General features: G+C 41.8%; 1 protein-coding gene across 1 annotated transcript in view; it reads right to left on the bottom strand.

The window, feature by feature from the left end:
- MYO16 (myosin XVI) overlaps positions 1 to 18,818 on the bottom strand; it is a 372,035-nt gene that overhangs the window by 117,189 nt on the left and 236,028 nt on the right. Inside the window, exons 24-26 of the mRNA XM_065901993.1 lie at positions 18,267 to 18,442; positions 15,857 to 15,937; positions 15,390 to 15,595 (exon numbers count right to left, since the gene is read on the bottom strand). Of these exons, the coding sequence (XP_065758065.1) occupies positions 15,390 to 15,595; positions 15,857 to 15,937; positions 18,267 to 18,442 (463 nt within the window). The remainder of the gene's footprint in view (positions 1 to 15,389; positions 15,596 to 15,856; positions 15,938 to 18,266; positions 18,443 to 18,818) is intronic.

Below are 18,818 nucleotides of genomic sequence, written 5' to 3'. Positions count from 1 at the left end.
ATATCTCTCTCTCAAGACTGCTTTGGCTATTCGGGGTCTTTCGTGTTTCCATACAAAGTGTAACATTTTTTGCTCTAATTCTGTTAAAAATACCGTTAATTTGGTAGGGATGGCACTGAATCTGTAGATTACTGTGGTAGTGTAGTCATTTTCACAGTATTGATTATTCCAATCCAAGAACATGGTATATATCACTGCATCTGTTTGTGTCATCTTTTATTTCTTTCAAAAATAAAATCTTCTTGCATCTAAATCTGTTCCACATACACTTTTCACTAGGACAACACAGGTAGGTTTTTAAACAGCCCAGAGAATGACTCCTTTTAATACGTTTCTTCCTGATAATCCTATAAACGTTAATGCAGAAATGGTATGTATGTCAGTCTCTCATGGGAAATGTACAGGTATAACCTGCTCGTTTTACTATCTTGGTAAATAACCATTGCTTTATTAAATCTAGTCTATAAATGATTGCTTCTATCCCTCAGCTTTGTAGAGCTCTAATAGGCATTTCTTTAAAAAACAGTAAAGGATGTAATTTTGCTGAATGCCACATTTGGTGCGCTAGTTCCTGAGTGGGACTCTGATTTGTAGTGTCATGATGATCAGAGCTGGAACAAAGTCATGTTGCCCCGTCTCTAACCATCTGTCAGTGGTTGAAACGCTTTCATTCCTATTAAAGTATTTCTTCTTGAGTCTCTCACTGTGTGCATTGATAATTTTCAGGTCACTCTGTATGATTCATTTTCCTGCAAACTTCATTGCTTTGAATACATTAGAAGTTCTTTCCTAATATAAGTTATCCCATTTTTGACAACTGTGAAGAAAATAGCTGAGAACTATGTACAGAAATACTTTGGAATTTTTTTGGTCATAAGTGGAGAGAGATCTGTAAGAATATTAGTTTAAAAAAGTTGTCATCACCATACTTTTAAAACCATGAATTACAAAATAGTAAGAATTTACTAATAATAAAACAAATTACTTTTACTCCTTCCAAAATTGATTTTGGCTAAATGCAGAAATCTTTATTTCACTTATTAATTTGCCACAAAAGTAAATTTTCAGCTGTAACTAATAGGGTCTCACAATGATGTAGGAAATGGTTCAGGTGAATATACTGAGAAGATATTAGTAAGTGGGTCAGCTCTACCTATAAATTAACTCTTAGTTAATAATAGCTTCTCCCTCAAATAAAGATCATGAATCCAGTGTCTATTGTGATGTTTTTATTCCTAAAAGTATTTTTACCGCATAAATTGATCCTCCACTTTACAATACTATATAGAGTACTTTCAGTTAACAAAGCATTTCAAAGAACAAGAAAGAACCATCAGATGAAGCCATTTTAAAAATCAACATAGAATGCTAACCCATGCATTGTTGTATAGTTATAATACGACTAGAAATTTCAGAGAAGGACTCAGTGTTTTTTGAGGAGTGAGAATAATATTAAGCTGTGACAAAGGCAAGCCTGGGATCTTTATCTCATACTAAAGTTTAAATGGCTACCTGAAAATGGGAATGTTTAAGGACCTCCCTGGCAGTTTGGGAGCTTCCCTGGTGCCTCGGTAAAGAATCTGCCCGCAATGCAGTTCGATCCCTGGGTTGGGAAGATCCCCTGGAGAAGGGAATCGCTTCCCACCCCAGTATTCTTCCCTGGAAAATTCCATGGACAGAGGACCCTGGCTGGCTACAGTCCATGGGGTCACAGAGAGTCAGACACAGCTGAACAACTAACACACAGACACACACACACACTCACACACACACCGTGGCGGGTCAGCAGATGAGACTCCACACGTCCACTGCAGGGGGTGTGGGTTCGATCCCTGGTTGGGAAGCTAAGATCCCCATGTTGCGTGGCATGGCCAGGAAAAAGGCAATGTTTAGGCATGATGACACCACACGTTTTAATTGGTTTGGCACAGGAATGCATCTAATATAGATGCACTGAATGATACTAATGAATACCACATGTTGGACACAGCATTTAGAGCTCAGTTATAAAACGATACAGGAAACTGAAAGGTCATTCATGTCCTAGCTCATTGAACAAATGTTTATCAGCCCCCTATTATATGTACATTGCTGCTGTTTAGTCCTTAAGTCATGTCCAACTCTTTTGTGACCCCATGGACTTTTTGCCATTTCCTTCTCCAGGGATCTTTCTGACCCAGGGATCAAACCTGCATCTCTTGCATTAGCAGGTGGCTTCTTTACTGCTGAGCCCCCTGAGAAGCCCCACTATGTACGTACAGTAGACGGCTTTCTGTAACAGGGCTTATAGTCTACTGGGAATGACAGAGGTTAAGGACTCACGAAATGCAAGGGTACCCAGATAAGAGAGTACATCATGAGAAACGCTGGGTTGGAGGAAGCACAGGCTGGAATCAAGATTGCCAGGAGAAATATCAATAACCTCAGATATGCAGGGGACACCACCCTTATGGCAGAAAGTGAAGAAGAACTAAAGAGCCTCTTGATGAAAGTGAAAGAGGAGAGTGAAAAAGTTGGCTTAAAGTTCAACAATCAGAAAACTAAGATCATGGCATCCAGTCCCACCACTTCATGGCAAATAGATGGGGAAACAGTGGAAACAGTGGCTGACTTTATTTTTCTGGGCTCCAAAATCACTGCAGATGGTGACTGCAGCCATAAAATTAAGACGCTTACTCCTTGGAAAGAAAGTTATGACCAACCTACATAGCGTATTAAAAAGCAGAGACATTCCTTTGCCAACAAAGGTCCATCTAGTCAAGGCTATGGTTTTTCCAGTGGTCATGTATGGCTATGAGAGTTGGACCGTAAAGAAAGCTGAGCACCGAAGAATTGATGCTTTTGAACTGTGGTGTTGGGAAAGACTCTTGAGAGTCCCTTGGACTGCAAGGAGATCCAACCAGTCCATCCTAAAAGAAACCATTTTGAGTTTATTTTTGCGTATGGTGTTAGAAAGTGTTTTAGTTTCATTCTTTTACAAGTGGTTGACCAGTTTTCCCAGCACCACTTGTTAAAGAGGTTGTCTTTTTTCCATTGTATATTCTTGTCTCCTTTGTTGAAGATAAGGTGTACATAGGTTCGTGGATTTATCTCTGGGCTTTCTATTCTGTTCCATTGTCTAGGGCGAAACAGATCACCAGCCCAGGTTGGATGCTTGAGACAAGTGCTCGGGCCTGGTGCACTGGGAAGACCCAGAGGGATCGGGTGGAGAGGGAGGTGGGAGGGGGGATCGGGATGGGGAACACATGTAAATCCATGGCTGATTCAGGTCAATGTATGACAAAAACCACACAATATTGTAGAGTAATTACCCTCCAACTAATAAAAATAAGTGGAAGGAAAAAATTGCAAAAAAAAAAGAAATCAGTCCTGGGTGTTCATTGGAAGGACTGATGCTGAAGCTGAAACTCCAATACTTTGGCTACGTGATGTGAAGAGCTGATTCATTTGAAAAGACCCTGATGCCGGGAAAGACTGAGGGCAGGAGGAGAAGGAGACGACAGAGGATGAGATGGTTGGATGGCATCACCAACTCGATGGACATGGGTTTGGGTGAACTCCGGGAGTTGGTGATGGACAGGGAGGCCTGGCATGCCATGATTCATGGGGTCACAGAGAGTCGGACACGACCGAGCGACTGAACTGAACTGAACTGGAAGAGAGTTTGGGTGACCTATTTCCTGGTTTGCCAGGGATAGTCCTGGTTTATACCTAAATTTCTGGCAAGATTATTAACAGTGGCCCTATTTCACTCTTAAACTTGCTCTGGTTTGGTCAACATGCATATGACAATTCTTATCACTGGCAAAACAAAATATTAGATTCTAGAAGAATTCTTTCTGTAATATACTGCTTAGAGACTAGGGATAGAGTTCTAAATTTTGTGCATATGACATTAATGCCCAATAACCTTACGTTTAGTATTTACTCATTGGACTCTCACTGGGATACATACCACAAATGAGGTCTAAATTAGTCACGTCATTAATATGACTATCATGCACTCAATGTTTCTGTCTCCGTCCTCCCAAAGAAACTTCACATATTGAAACCCTCATACCCAATGTGACTGCATTTACCTACAGACCCTTTAGGAGGTAATTTAGGTTAAATAAATTCGTCAGGATGGCGCCCTAATTCAAAAGAACTAGTGTCCTTTGAGCCACAGGCGTTAGAATTTTTCTGTCTCTCTCTGTCTCTCTGGCACCTTGATCTTGGATTTCCAGTCTCCAGAACTGTAAGAAAACAAATGCCAATTGTTTAAGCTGCCCAGACTACGGTATTTTGTTACGGCAGCCAAACAGACTAATACAATGACTAACTGCTCAGAATGTTACACTGAAGGGCCCTCAGCTCCAAGCAAGTCATCTGGAACCTTTTTAGTTAAGTCTGAGCCAAGTCAGAAAAATGGAAAGAATGCTTCAGAAACAGTCAGTTCACTTATGCCTACGGATTCTTGGACATTTAATTCAGAAAGTCAAGATAATCACATTTGGGATTTCAATTTCTTTGGGATTGAATATGTCTGGACTTTCACTTGCAATATGTATTAATCCTTGGACTTTCTCACCAGGAACATAATAATGGAAGAAGATTTATAGTCAAATCTGGGAACATTACTGCTTCCCTGGTGGCTCAGACGGTAAAGAATCAGCCTGCTATGCAGGCGTCCCGGGCTCCATCCCTGGGTCGGGAAGATTCCCTGGAGAAGGAAATGGCCACCCAGTCCAGTATTCTTGCCTGGAGAATTCCATGGAGAGAGGAGCCGGGTGGGCTAAAGTGCATGGGATTGCCAAAAGTCACATACAACTGATCAACTAACACTTGGGAATATTTAGGCTACTGGGATTTTATTACTGGAATTACTCTTTCGTTTTAATATTTTCACTTATTCTCATTGCAGAATCACTGATGGGCTCTGTTGCACAATGTGTCAGAATGGGGTTTGAGATGGGAGATAAAATGCATTACAGTCTTGAAAACAGAGTGGCCTTGAAATCAGTTAAAGTAATGCACTGTTGGGCCACTTCGGAATCTTTGGGTACAAAATCTATATTGCTTCTCAGTGGTCCCAAAAAGACACACAGGGAAGCAGTGGGTGAAGACAAAGGAAAGAATATTCTGAAAGCCTCAGATGTTCCCCCAGGAGCAGGGCCAGTCCCCCTGTTACTGTAGGCTTCCTGGATGAGATGTGTGGTCAGAACACAACCCAAGGCATGGGGCTGGCCGAGGACACTTCCTCTTCTCTGTTGCTTCCTTAGAGTCAGAGGCAGGGTGATGCTCTGGGTCACTCTCTGATCCATCACGATTCATGAAGGGAGGTGAAGTGACCAACGAACCTAATCTAACTGGTAATTTTAATGCGAAGAAAGACAGGATTCTCAGCTGTTTGAGAGCTGCTTGGAAGTAAAGTTGTTTTCCTTCTTTTCTGCAAGGTCCATGCTTTACCTGAGCAGCATCTGTCATTGGAAGGTCTACCTAAGCCCAAATTGTCTGTAATTGGGGGAGGAGGGTGATTTGGCCCAATTCTGGGGTTCCACTAGCAGACACTGTTGCCTCTCATGCCAAGCAGTGTCCTTCAATCTAGACTTTATGCAAGAAATGTGATATTTTGATCATTTTTGTCTTCTCATTTTGGTCAAGAACTGGATAAGTAAAATGATAGGAATCAGGTCCATTCAAATGAACCACTGATAACTGGAGCTTCTTTGTGGATTCATTTAGATACTATGAATGAAAACTATCATCTGTGTCTCATTCAATAGTACTCCTATAAAACTCTCCTAATAGCTCTCCTATAAAGAGAATCATATAATTTATAAGGAGTGAAACAAGCAACTTTGGTAATTATTTAAGACTGGTTTGGCCCTGCAAGCAAAGTCATTTTGCATTTATGCTTTACCTGGCATAACTTATAATTAATAATATTAAGTTGTATCAGTGTAGGCTGGAAATGAGGGAGCCCAGTTAAATCAAATAATCAATAAGATTCAGAATTCTGGGATGGAATTTTTTTGATGTACTCCCAAAATTTTATTAAAAATAAAGTATAACTGTCAATATATTGAATTCACCCTTTGAAAATAACTTCTGTTCTGTTTTCCTGATTTTGGTTGCTTCATACTGAATGCTTTCTTGTTGTTGTTCAGTTGCTAAGCCCTGTCTGCATCTTTTGAGACTCCAAGTACTATATCCCACCAGGCTCCTCTGTCGATGGGGTTTTCCAGGCAAGAATATGGAAGTGCATTGCCATTTCCTTCTCCAGGGGATCTTCCTAACCCAGGGATCAAACTTCTGTCTCCTGCATTAGTAGTCTGATTCTTCACCACTGAGACACCTGGGAAGCCTTAACTAAGTGGAATTATATCTTGGTTTTAAATCATTTAGACTGGTCAGTTTTGGGTATCGTTTCCAATGTTGTTTGAAAGTTACGCCTCTTTGATTTCAATTTTCATACGATTTTTAAGGAAAACGTGCAGTTCTCTGTTCTCAAGCGTCGTTTTTCTCACTCTTCCTGAGCTGATTTTTCAGAGGTCATCACCTGCTGCAGTGTCACCACCACGCAGATTTGCCAGATCCCTAGTGAGTACAGAAGTAACTTCTGTCCAGGAAACTCCACAACGTTAACCGGATTGTTCATCAGGAGACCGAGCAAAGGCCATCCAGGGTCGAGGGCCTAGTGCTGGATTTTAGAACTCTCCAGGGTTTCTTTGCCCCCACCAATATCATAGAGCTGTTTGGGCATCCCTGTGGTCTGGCTGTAGCTAAAGAGACTGCACACCATCGGGGAAAAGTAGAAAGAGGTAGAAAGAGCAGCTCCTTGAGGACATGGCGACTATTAGCACCAAGGCTTACGGAGGAGGAGTTAAAAATCCTCGGGTGGGATATGTGAGGCTTTGGACCACTATCACACTCCTTGGGACCTCATTTTCTCAGCTCTAAGGCAGGCAGGGACTGATAATGCAACTCGTGGGGACGCTGTGAGGATTCGACGAGACAAGCTTGCTCTCAGTCCTGATCATTCTCACCCAAGGCAAATGGAAAATTCTCACGATTATTAGTTATATCATAACTAACAGGTGTGCAGTGAAAGCAGTCACCCCAGAAAAGGTTATTGTGAGGAACAGAATCATGTATAACGTGCAGGTCTGGAGCTTCACCCACGGTGGGGATCCAACCACACCCAGTGGTGACGCCCCAGGCACTCCTGACGGGAACCACCCAAGGCATAAGGGCGTTCTGCGTCAGTAAAACGCCTGAATGAAAGAAGAGTGAATGAATGATGACAAAGAAGTGAGTGGTGAAGGAATGAGTAAATTAATGCTTTCACGGGAGACCATCTAGCTTATTCGAGCAGCAACTAGGATCATGGCCAGATACTGGGGATAAAACAGCAAACATCAAAGTCACCTTTCACAACCTGTACCTTTTTCTATGGAAAACCATCCCCCAAATCTATCAGAAAGAAGATAAGACTAGATTTATCTAGTGGGTTATCTAGATGGGTTAGATGCCTGTGGGTCAAAATCACCCACCTTCTGTTAAAGCCGACAAAGTTTAACTGTGGTCTTGGCTGGCAGGCTTGGAAGGGTCATGCACATGATGAATAAACTCTCCTCTCGTGTTCATTGGCACACCGTCTATGTGTCAGTGGCTACCTCGTGGCTACTTTCTGCCACGAGGCAGAGCTGAGTAGCTACATCAGTGATCTTGTGGCCCGTAAACCTACAATACTCATTATTTGGCCCCTTATAGAAAAAATTTGCAGATCTCCAGTAGATTAGAGGGGAATTTTATGATTCATAATCCACTGAGCAGTAGAAAAAATTCCCAATAAAGATAAACCTAATTGTATTTAAACTGAAATGGCCTCGAGAATCTATTATACTTCTCATTCCTGTTTTTATATTTCATTGAAAAATAACAGGTCCTCATTCCCCCCCAACCTCATTAAACTTTAGACAATCAGCCAACCCTGCAGAAGGGTTTTAGCAGAAAGAATACACTGAGACTTGGCAAAATTATCCCTGAAGAAACTATATCCTTTGCCAGTTAAATTAGAATATTTAACAGCTCCTAAACAGATTAATTCTCATTTCTATTAAAGATGTATTGACAGTAACTGACATCACTTCCAAGGAACAAGGAAGACTTTCAGACGATCTCAACCCGGACTGTAGCTGGTGAGTTCTGCGCAGCGGGGCGGCCTTGGCCCATTCATTTAACCCAATCAGCTGACGAGCGTCTCCTTTCATCCGTCTCCACACACCCAATTTAAATCATGGCTGTGTGCCTTCACGGCCTGACCTTCCAGCAACAACTGTGTCATTTACACAAGCTAAATGACTCAGACTATTTCTACGAGGGATCTCATCCAGGAACAATCTCAAAACAGAGATCACGCATCCTCACCTTGCCAAGCATAATACCAGTCCCTCAGCGCTTTTACTGGACAAGCCCTTCTGTCTTCAGCAAATAAGGCACCTCATTAAAGAGTCAACCTCTCCCTGTGTGGGGGATACTGTCCTGCTCCCCCCTGCCAGCCACAGAGAAGTCCATACACAAATGACGTTCATGACCCTTGCAAGTCTGCCACCCAAGACCCACAGCGAGATCCCCAAAGATGCCCCTTCTACATCTGGAAAAAGATTAACATTCAAAAGGCTAGCACCCTGAGAAGAGTAGAGATACGTAGGACTAAAATCTGGTATGCCCCTGGATGACCATTAAAAAGCCATGTTACCTATAATGTCATAAGCATCGCTGTTCGTTGTTCAGTTGCCAAGCCATGTCCGACTCTTTGCAAACCCATGGACTGCAGCACGATAGGCTTCCCTGTCCTTCACTGTCTCCCAGAGTTTGCTCAAATTCATGTTCATTGAGTCCGTGATGCCATCCAAGCATCTCACCCTCTGTCGTTCCCTTCTCCTCCTGCCTTCAATCTTTCCCAGCATCAGGGTCTTTTCCAGTGAGTCAGCTCTTCACATCAGGTGGCCAATGAGTCAGCTCTTTCTTTGCATCAGAGACCACTTGAGACCACATTCAAGGAATGCAGGCCCTGCATACATCCAGATCCTTATTAGCATCCCTGCCCCTTGAACCACTGGATAAAACTCCTCAGCTAATCCCCCTGGGTGGCTGGGATACACAGTCTGTGAGAGGCACAATGTGCCCACTGCGTCCTTCTTTGCTCTGCAAAGCAACAAAGCTGTTCTTTCCCCCTTCACTTAAAATTCTGGCTCTGAGATTCGACTTTGCACCAGAGCACAAAGGCAGAGCTCTCAGCATCATTTCCAGTTACTTGCATGTTATCCCTGTAAGAGGATGTTGCCACTGCTGTTTAGTCACTAAGTCACGTCTGGGTCCTTTGTGACTCCATCAACTATAGCTTGCCGGGCTCCTCTGTCCATGGGATTTCCAAGGCAAGATTACTGGAGTGGGTTGCCATTTCCTTCTCTAGGGGATCCTCCTGACCCAGGGATCGAACTGGCCTCTCCTGCACTGCAGGCAGATTCTTTACCACTGAGCCACCAGGGAAGCCCCCCAGGGGATGTGGTAGCTTGTCCCAAGTTGGCTACTGTCAATCACCTGCTTCCTAACAAAAATATCTTGGCTGCTCTGCAACTTCTTTCACCAGTAAAATAGAGAGGAAGTGATGCTGTGCTAATTCCCAGCCCAGCTTGTAAGAGAAGTTCAGGTTTCCTTTCTTGCCCCTGGGAACACTGAGCCCCAAGGTAAGAAGTCAAGACTATTCTGCTGGAGAAAGACCACATGGAGGAACATTCAGGAGCCAGGCACAGGGATGAAGCAGCTGTCTTGTCATCCATCGGAGGCCAGCCTCTCCCACTGTAGGGCCACAATGGCTGGAGAAACCCCAAGCAAGTATTGACCCACTAGGCCCAGTTATCCCGCAGAAGTGGGATAAATAACAAACTGCTATGTTATGCCACTAAGCTTTGGGGCAGCTGCTAACTGAGCCAGAAGTGTACACACCCCCACTCCTTCTTACCTGCCCCCTGGTGGCTCGGCAGTAAAGAATTCGCTTGCAATGCAGGAGGTTGCCTGCCCTCATCCATGGAGCCTGTGGTCTAGGGTAGGGTAGCGGTTTTTTTCTATAAAGGGCCAGAGAGTAAACATTTTATCTTTGTATGTCAAGAGGCAAAAATGAGGATACTATGTAAGCAAGCATTTAACATTTGACAATTTTAAACTGTAGAGACATGCTTATATCTCAGATCATAACACAAATAGGTGGCAGGCCAGAACCAATCTGATCATCTGCTAACCTCTGCTCCAGTGAATAGTTGGTAAATATTAACAAATAATATTTATATATAATATTATTCATAAATATTACTCATAAATATACATAATAAATGAATATTTCCAGTGAATGTATAGTAAGTATAATACATAAGGTCTTTTTGAAGCTTAGAGACACAGACCATTTGGGGATTTTATAAATGATTTTTCAATAAGAGGATGCCTGAGTGAATCTTAAATATCAAGTAAATGTCACTGAGTAAATAGAGAAAACAGTAGAAATGTGATTACGTGAGCAGAGACACAAGTTGCTGAAGGCCCACGATATGTACTTGTTAACTTGACTTCCTCCCATCAGCACGAGGGGATCAGGAAACACAAACAAGGAATCCGAAACTTCTCAGTCAAACCTCAGTGCGACAGGTTTGCTACCTACTGACCCCACAGAAACACGTACCCACAAACACAGGTGCCTCAGGCAGCTCAAGAGACCACAGCTCTGGAGGGTTATAGCAGCAGAGGCGTGTCTTCTCCAAGGCCCGGAGGCTGGACGTACAGGACCAAGGTGCGGGCTCGTCCAGTTTCCACGGAGGTCTCCTCCCGGCGAGCAGACAGAGGCCGTCCCGCTGGGCCTCCCTGGCGGCACAGGAGGGAAGAACCTGCCTGCAAGCGCAGGAGACCCAGGTCCATCCCCGAGTGGGCGAGACCCCAGGAGAAGGAAGTGGGAGCCCACTCCAGTGTCCTTGCCCGGGAAACCCCGCGGACAGAGCAGCCTGCAGGGCCACAGTTCATGGGCTCGCAGAGCGGGACACAGCTCAGCGGCTACACCACCCCGTGCTGCCTCCCACTGCGCGTTCAGCGAGCACAGGAGGACACGCTGTGATTCCTCCCACATGGACACTAACCCTGCTGGTCCAGAGCGCCACCCTCATGACCTCATTTAACCTTAGCTACCTCCTCATAGCACCATCTCCCTGGAGAAGGCAATGGCACCCCACTCCGGTACTCTTGCCTGGAAAATCCCATGGATGGAGGAGCCTGGTAGGCTACAGTCCATGGGGTCGCAAAGAGTCTGACATGATGGACCAACTTCACTTTCTCTCTTTCCATAGTTCCTTTCGGAGAAGGAAATGGCAACCCACTCCAGTGTTTTTGCCTGGAGAATCCCATGTACGGAGGGGCCTGGTGGGTTACAGTCTCTGGGGTTGCAGAGAGTCAGACATGACTAAGCAACTCACACACACACACACACACACACACACACACACACACACAGAACCATCTCCAAATACAGTCACCTCAGGGGTTAGGATCTAACACACGACTATTAAGTAGAAACGATTCAGTCCACAGTAGGTGATCCAATGATGTATCACAATTTGCACTTAATAATTTATGTCTATTGCTCTGTTCCTTCTTCCTCCTGTACCTAAACTTGTAAGGTCTTTGCCATGGAGACAGTATCTTGCCTTATTACCCCACTCAGAAGCTACTGCTGCTATTAGGGGGAAAAATTTGACAAGCATGCTTCTCATTTAATCAAAATAGGATTTCTCCACAAACACAATTCTCCACTTTTGATTAGGAAGCCTCAGAATGATGGACAGCTATTAAAGCCAAGAAATCAGGAAGCGCATTTGCAAATACCATCACGTCCGCCTCTGGATTCCACAGAATATCCATTATCCACATTCACTGTCATGTTGGGTTTCAGAAGCAGTAAATGCAGTTCCAATGAATAGGTGCTTGTTTCAAAATTGGACATGGTTTTCTTTGCCCAGTATTTTTCCAGTAACCACACTCCTCTTTGTAAACTAAACAAAGTAATTGGTTTGATGGATTTTGATTCTCTAACAATGTGAGACAAGGTGATATGAATAGAAAATGTTTTACATAGAAATTTTTATATGATATTCTGGAAACCAAAAACTTCTATTAATTTGCACCTTGAGGCTTTGTTTATACAACAATGCTTGACTGCCTGGGGGAACTTCAAGGTTCTAATGAGCTTTATGAATAAATATGTTACTTGTTGATGTGAATTGTGTTTTATTGAAGTTGTCTGGAAACTGAGAATCTCTCTATGGGTCGTGTTTTTGTGATAATATTCCAGACAGGTGTCCTTTATTCAAGTGATATGGTGACAAATTTCCACTGAAATACATTAATAATTCCATTCATGTGTGTGCTTAGTCACTCAGTTCTGTCTGACTCTTTGTGACCCCATGGACCAGAGCCTATCTGCCTCCTCTGTCCATGGGGATTCTCCAGGCAAGAACACTGGAGTGGGTTGCCATGCCCTCCTCCAGGAGATCTTCCCAACCCAGGGATCAAACCCACATCTCCCACATTGCAGGCGGATTCTTTACCAGCTGAGCCACCAGGGACGTCCAATTCCATTTATACTGATACGCAATTATAAATAAGGATGATAAATTGAAACTCACATCTCCTTTTATGTAAGGCGTCAGTTAAGAAATGCAGAGATTTACCAAAAAGCATCATTTTCCAAGCAAACATAGTATAGTTATGCTCTCTGTTATGCAGAAACAGTACTTTAAATTGAACAACTATTAACCTCCAATGCCAGCTTCACTCTGAAAACATTGACTAAACAGGCAAATGCACAGGCATTGTGACTGAATAAGAGAAAGTCTCTGTCTAGAAGTCAGAATAAAGTAAGAAATGTATATATGTGAAAAAGGGTACTTAATTTTAAAAGATAACATTACAAATACTATTTTAATAGAGATAAGTCTTGGTAAAGTATATATGTATATATATCAAATGAGACAAAAATAAAGTTCAAACATTTTTCTAATATTATGCCATATAATATTGTATACACACACAGACTCATGTCCTCCACTCTCTTCTGGGGAAATAGGACAATTTAAGTGACCACTTGCTGGAGTAGCTATAAGGAAGATCCATGCAGCTATTAAAAATCATTCCAGAGAAACTCTGAGGGACACTTTAAAGCCAACTTTCTCTGACTGCATGAGTCTAAAACACTCTAACAAAATGAAGAGCAGAGAATGCATTGAATGAGCTTTAAAAAATTGTTTATGGAGTGAGATTAATCCTATTTCATATCTAAAACAGAATCCATTTACAGTGCTCCAGAAACTTCAACTGTACACAGATCTTGGAAATCTCAACAAATGTGCAAGTTTTAATCCAGTAAATCAGTAAATGCCTGAGACTTCCTGGTGGCTCAGATGGTAAAGAATCGGCCTGCAGTGCAGGAGACCACGGTTCAATCCTAGGGTTGGGAAGATTCCCTGGAAAAGGGAATGGCTACCCACTCTGATATTCTTGCCTGGAGAATCCCTTGAACAGAGGATCCTGGTGGGCTACAGACCACAGGGTCGCAAAGAGTCAGACATGAGTGACTAAACCAGCACAGCACATCTAGACCAACTGATCTAGAACGCTGGGGCTGCTGCCCAGAAATCTGTATTTTAACAAGCCTATCACGGACACTAACATTGGAGAACCACTGCTTTCAGCACAGCATGAGAAGGGAGCCAATATTGCCGAGTGAACTACAGTTCATCAAGGCTGGGGACCCTCTGAGGTCATATGATGCCTGCAGATAACAAAACCACACCCTTCTCCATCAGATAAACCAAGGGTCCCTGGACCCCACTCTCTGCTGACTGTCATCCAGAAGGTCTGGGGTAATATGGGAATCTATTACTTTAAACTTGTATGTGGGCAGGTCTCAAACTCATTTATCCAAAGACTTGGATTGAAAGGGGTGGAAAGGTTGACTTTTAATACTTAAATTCTTACACATGAGAAATATATACTCATGATCAGACCAAACATTTCTGGGAACTATAAACAGATGTCCATTGAGGGAACAGAAAGAGGTCGACCAGAGCTACCAGACACCTCTCAGTGTAGAATAAGCAGTGATGGTAACACCTCCGTCCCCATCCAACAAAAGCACAAATAATTCTTACATTCAGCACATATTCATTCTCAATGTAGCCCTGTGTACTGCCCAACTTTGCAGTTCTTCCCTATAAATAGGAGACAGCGTGTTTCTTCGCTCATGAATAAGCATCTTTTACATTTAAACCAAACATCTCGTCTATCTGCACCATATATTCTTCAGGTTAAACATATTCATTCTCCAGATACTTTATCCCTAAATGTGGCGAATTTTATCTTCCCCTTCTGAACAGTCTATCACTTCTTTAGCAATGAATGGCTCATACAATGTTTAGTTTCTTATTTATGTCTTTGGGAAATTTAAAATACACAATAAACAACTTCTATTTCTGTCCTCTGGAAAAAACAAAGGTTATAAAAATTAAATTTAGTCATAGATCAAATATTATACCCTTTGTTATGACTATTTCCAACTTGGTGATTTAAGTCTTTTGGTTGATAGGCTGTCTGAGTTTAGCAGCTTCTTCATACCAGTGGCTCAAACTGTTCTGCTGCTCAACCAAAGTCTTAAACTCTCTTCTTTTAGATAAATGGTTTGCCAAATAGATTTCACCATACTGCTGTTGTACAACTAGCTTTTATCCATTAATGTTAAATTTTGGGCTTATAATATTGATATTACTTTATATCAATATCATTTTAAATTTCATGCTTTTATATAAGATTACCAAATACTTTCTTTTTTGCCCACACTGCTCTTATTGTTTTGACTGCCTAAAAAAACAAGATATTCTCATTGTGCTCCAATAAAACTTTATTTACAAAAAATACATAATCCGCTAAATTTGGCCCAAGAGTGCCAACCCTTGACCTAAAAAAATATTTTGTTCATACATTTAAGGTGAAAATAATCCCACACACAGCTTCTTATATTCAATTATAATTTTAAGTCAATATTATAAGCAACAGTTTTATAAATCTTTAAACCCAAGGGAACCTAAATTTAAGGAACTATGAAAATTGTTTCCAAGTGACTGCCCTCAGTAAATTTAAAAGCTTTTCACATAAGCTCTGTCAATGCATTTCACGGTTTCCGAGAGCATTTTGTTTACTCGTGGTAAAAGGTTATGAACAATAGAAGAAATGCCAGGAAAGCAATCAGAAGGTCCACTTACAATAACGTCACAAGTTCTGGGGATGGTGGACGCGAGAGAAAAACCTACCTGGACAGGAAATCGGAGAAGGAGAGGCGGACAGGGTAGCCGTGGCGGACGCTCTTCACCATCTCCAGGACCCCGGCGTACTGCAGCTGCGCAGACACGTGGAAGCTGTCGAAGGTGTCGGGCAGCTTTGAGTTATTGGGCTTGATGCAGTGAATGAAGTGTGGCGTGCACTTCTGAAGCTTCCCAGTAATATCCGTCAGAGTTTTCTAAGGAGAGAAGTAAAACACACTGATTCTCCAAAGAAGACACCAACTGACGCGGTAAAGCAACGTTTAAACAAAAACCATTATCTTCAGTCCGTGATTCTTATGTATCACGCATTCACTCACTTTGGGTGTGTACACGTGTGTGCATGCTTACTTTTCTGAAGTTACTTAAGTGGCCAAAATGGAAGAAAATTCCATGTAAAACCTTTACAGTCGATACAATCAAGATGGAAAACTTTGAAATCGGGAAACTTCACTAACCCTGAGTTGCGACGCAATGGTGGCTGGACCTCCCCGGTCTAGTCTTTGAAGAAATGTAGAATTTCCTTTCTTCTTTAATAACTGTAATGAAACAAAAGGAAAGCATGAGCACGTTTACTTTACTAGGTCCCAGTATAGGAGAAAAAAAATTAACCCTCCCATTCATGCAAGTTCACTCACAGGCAGATGGAGATTTAAAACAGGCTATAAAAATCAGCACCAAGTGATTTTCTGCAATGCTAGGAAAATAAGCAACTATATGTAAAATAACCTTTACTGCATCCTTTTAAGTCCATGGCTGTCACCAACCTGCAACTATTTTAATTTGAGAATAAACAGATGTTGACTAGCTCGGTGGTACAATAAACTGACCCTGGTCTCCTTTATTATATTACTAATTGTTTGTCATGAAATGTAGCTTATTCTGGGGTAAAACGACACTATTTTATGTTACAAAAATTCGTTGTTTTAATAATCATTGTTTTGTTTCCTAAGTTAACTATAATCAGTGTCTTACTCATTTTCTCCCTTCCTTTTCTTCTTCTTCATTTTTTAATGTTACAAGAGGTTAGTAAAATGACATGAAAAATGGTGGTAGGCTTTTTTTGATGAGTAATTATATATAGCTCTTAAAGAAAAAGATTCACGTGCAATAAAAATGAAATGATTATGGATATAAAAGAATAAGTGAAAATGAAGGCAGTGGGTGAAGAAAGAAAGAGCAGAAGGTAATTAATTAAATTCTACCAGGGGTTAAGAGGAGCCTCAGCCACTAATGTACTGTTACATTTCACAACATCATACAGACTGCGACCAACAGCTCTATCGATTGAGAATCATTTATCTTAAACTAAAAGGTCTCGATAGAAGAAAAATTTGATGAAACATTCTTGTCAATACGGTGCTGCTATCAAGGCAGTAGCTCATTTCCTCCCATTAAGATGAAGTGTCAAGCTGGAATGATCAAGTGTAGCTGACAAGGGAAGGGAAAATGAAGTGACTGGTCGAAGACCAGCCTGTTTTCTATAAACACAAACCTGGGCGTGATGCTCAGCGGAAGGGTGGCTAGAAAGCAACCCTCTGGTCACACGGGTGTGTGTGCAGGGGTGAGGACCCTCAGAGGGAAGTGAAGGATGGAACACTTAAGGAAAAATCATAATAAATAAATCTTCATCCTGTGAAACTGAACACTCAATTTCCCTTTCTGGGTGGAGGAAAGGCTGTGAATTATCTCGCTTTTGCAGTCCTTTAGGGGAAAGACTAATGGCATCTATGCCTCGTAATGTTTAATAATTAAGGTTAAAAATTACAGTTTGGAGGTGTGTGGTGATTTCTTGCTCATGATTTCCAGGATGGTTGAGAAAGCAGGGGCCAGAAGTTTCAGCGAAACCCCCAGGAATAGAGATCTTCCTTACAAGGGGAACTCTTTGTCTCTTTTATGTAAAAGATGCCATTTTAATATGCAGTGAGATGGAATTCCAGTGATCCTCCGGTTAGGCAACAACTATATCAAAAGATTCGAAACTCTAGGGTCTACCGGCTAAACACACACACACACACACACACACACACACACATACATCTCTGCTGTACACATTTCTGCCACTCTTCTGTAACAGAGCTGATTTTAATCATGCTTTTATTTTAATTGGTAAGCAAAAATGCATTCCAGCAGGCTACAACGACTGAATTTCTAAAATGGATCGTCTTGGACCCCTTCCCAACCTTACTTCTCGTCTTTTAAAGTTTTTGTGAAGGCAAGCAAAACAAACTGGCACTGAATTCATAAACTCAAGACATTTCAGTTTGAAACAGCTCTTCACTGAATTTTTTGTTCTATTTTTACAAATCATCAAAATCTTTAGGTTGTAAGTACAACCTTGCGGGTGTGGAACAAATACACATTAAAAAATTAGCGTAATGCTAAAATAAGTTAAAAATCTACAAAACGTACAGTGAAAACACTTCAGGACCTGAAAAATAGACTATGTCTGTATGAGAAACTACAATTTATTGTTTAGAGACCTAAAACCTCTGAAGTGATTAATGTCAACGGAATAAGGTAGCTAAGTTTATTCCCTTTAAACCTTCTGTCCCCGAAGTTACCTCCCATTCATCAAAAACACAGTCGCAGAGATGAGACTTTAAAAAGATGTTGCAAAGACAGCCAATAAAATGCCTAATCCTGTATTTGCCATCATGTTTTCATTCCATTGCATTCTTTCATACCATCCTTTCCCCAAGGGTTATACTTTAGGTAAGCAGTCTTTCCGTTAATTTTGTTAAAATATCAATTTCTTTCCATTAGCATAGAGGATTGTGCAATATTTTTTTTTGTTCTTTAAAAGAAGAAGCAAATGTGCCAAGCAAATTTAAAAACAACTGGACACAGATCATAAAGAACTCCTACCTTACTAAGTTCTAGGTAATTCCTGTTTTCTCCCATCACTGAAGACGCTGTCATTTTCCTACTGAGCCGGGCAGATTTACGTCCTCTGAATTTAAAAGAAGGAGAGGAAGATACGAGGGCTCCTGTGTGTGACAGTTTCGACTGGAACAAATGATTGATCACGACATTTTCACTAGCTGGGAAATAAATAAATGAATATTGTAAGTGGCATTAGAATCGCAATTTACTCAAGCACGAAGCTTACTCCTCATCCTAGCGCTCTAACCACTAAAGTGTTCTGTGTGGGGAGGGAATCTACATTTCCTTCTGCCCTTTTTGTTTTTATTTTCCCCACTACTCATCACACCATTTGATGGATTTTGACTTTCTTTGCCCTCCACCTGGAGTCTGGATCCCAAACTCTTCCTGCCCCCGTCCTGCACCCTGAAACCTTTGCTCTCAAATTCAGAGGCACTTGCTGCTCTCCTAATATCCAGAACCGGATAGGACCTGCTCAGACCTAAGAGACCTCAGTGCACTTGACCAAGTCATGAAGACTTATGGTTTCCATTA

The sequence above is a fragment of the Muntiacus reevesi genome, chromosome 11, assembly GCF_963930625.1.
Source record: "Muntiacus reevesi chromosome 11, mMunRee1.1, whole genome shotgun sequence".
Lineage (NCBI taxonomy): Eukaryota > Metazoa > Chordata > Mammalia > Artiodactyla > Cervidae > Muntiacus > Muntiacus reevesi.
This window is presented reverse-complemented; position numbering and strand designations above follow the sequence as displayed.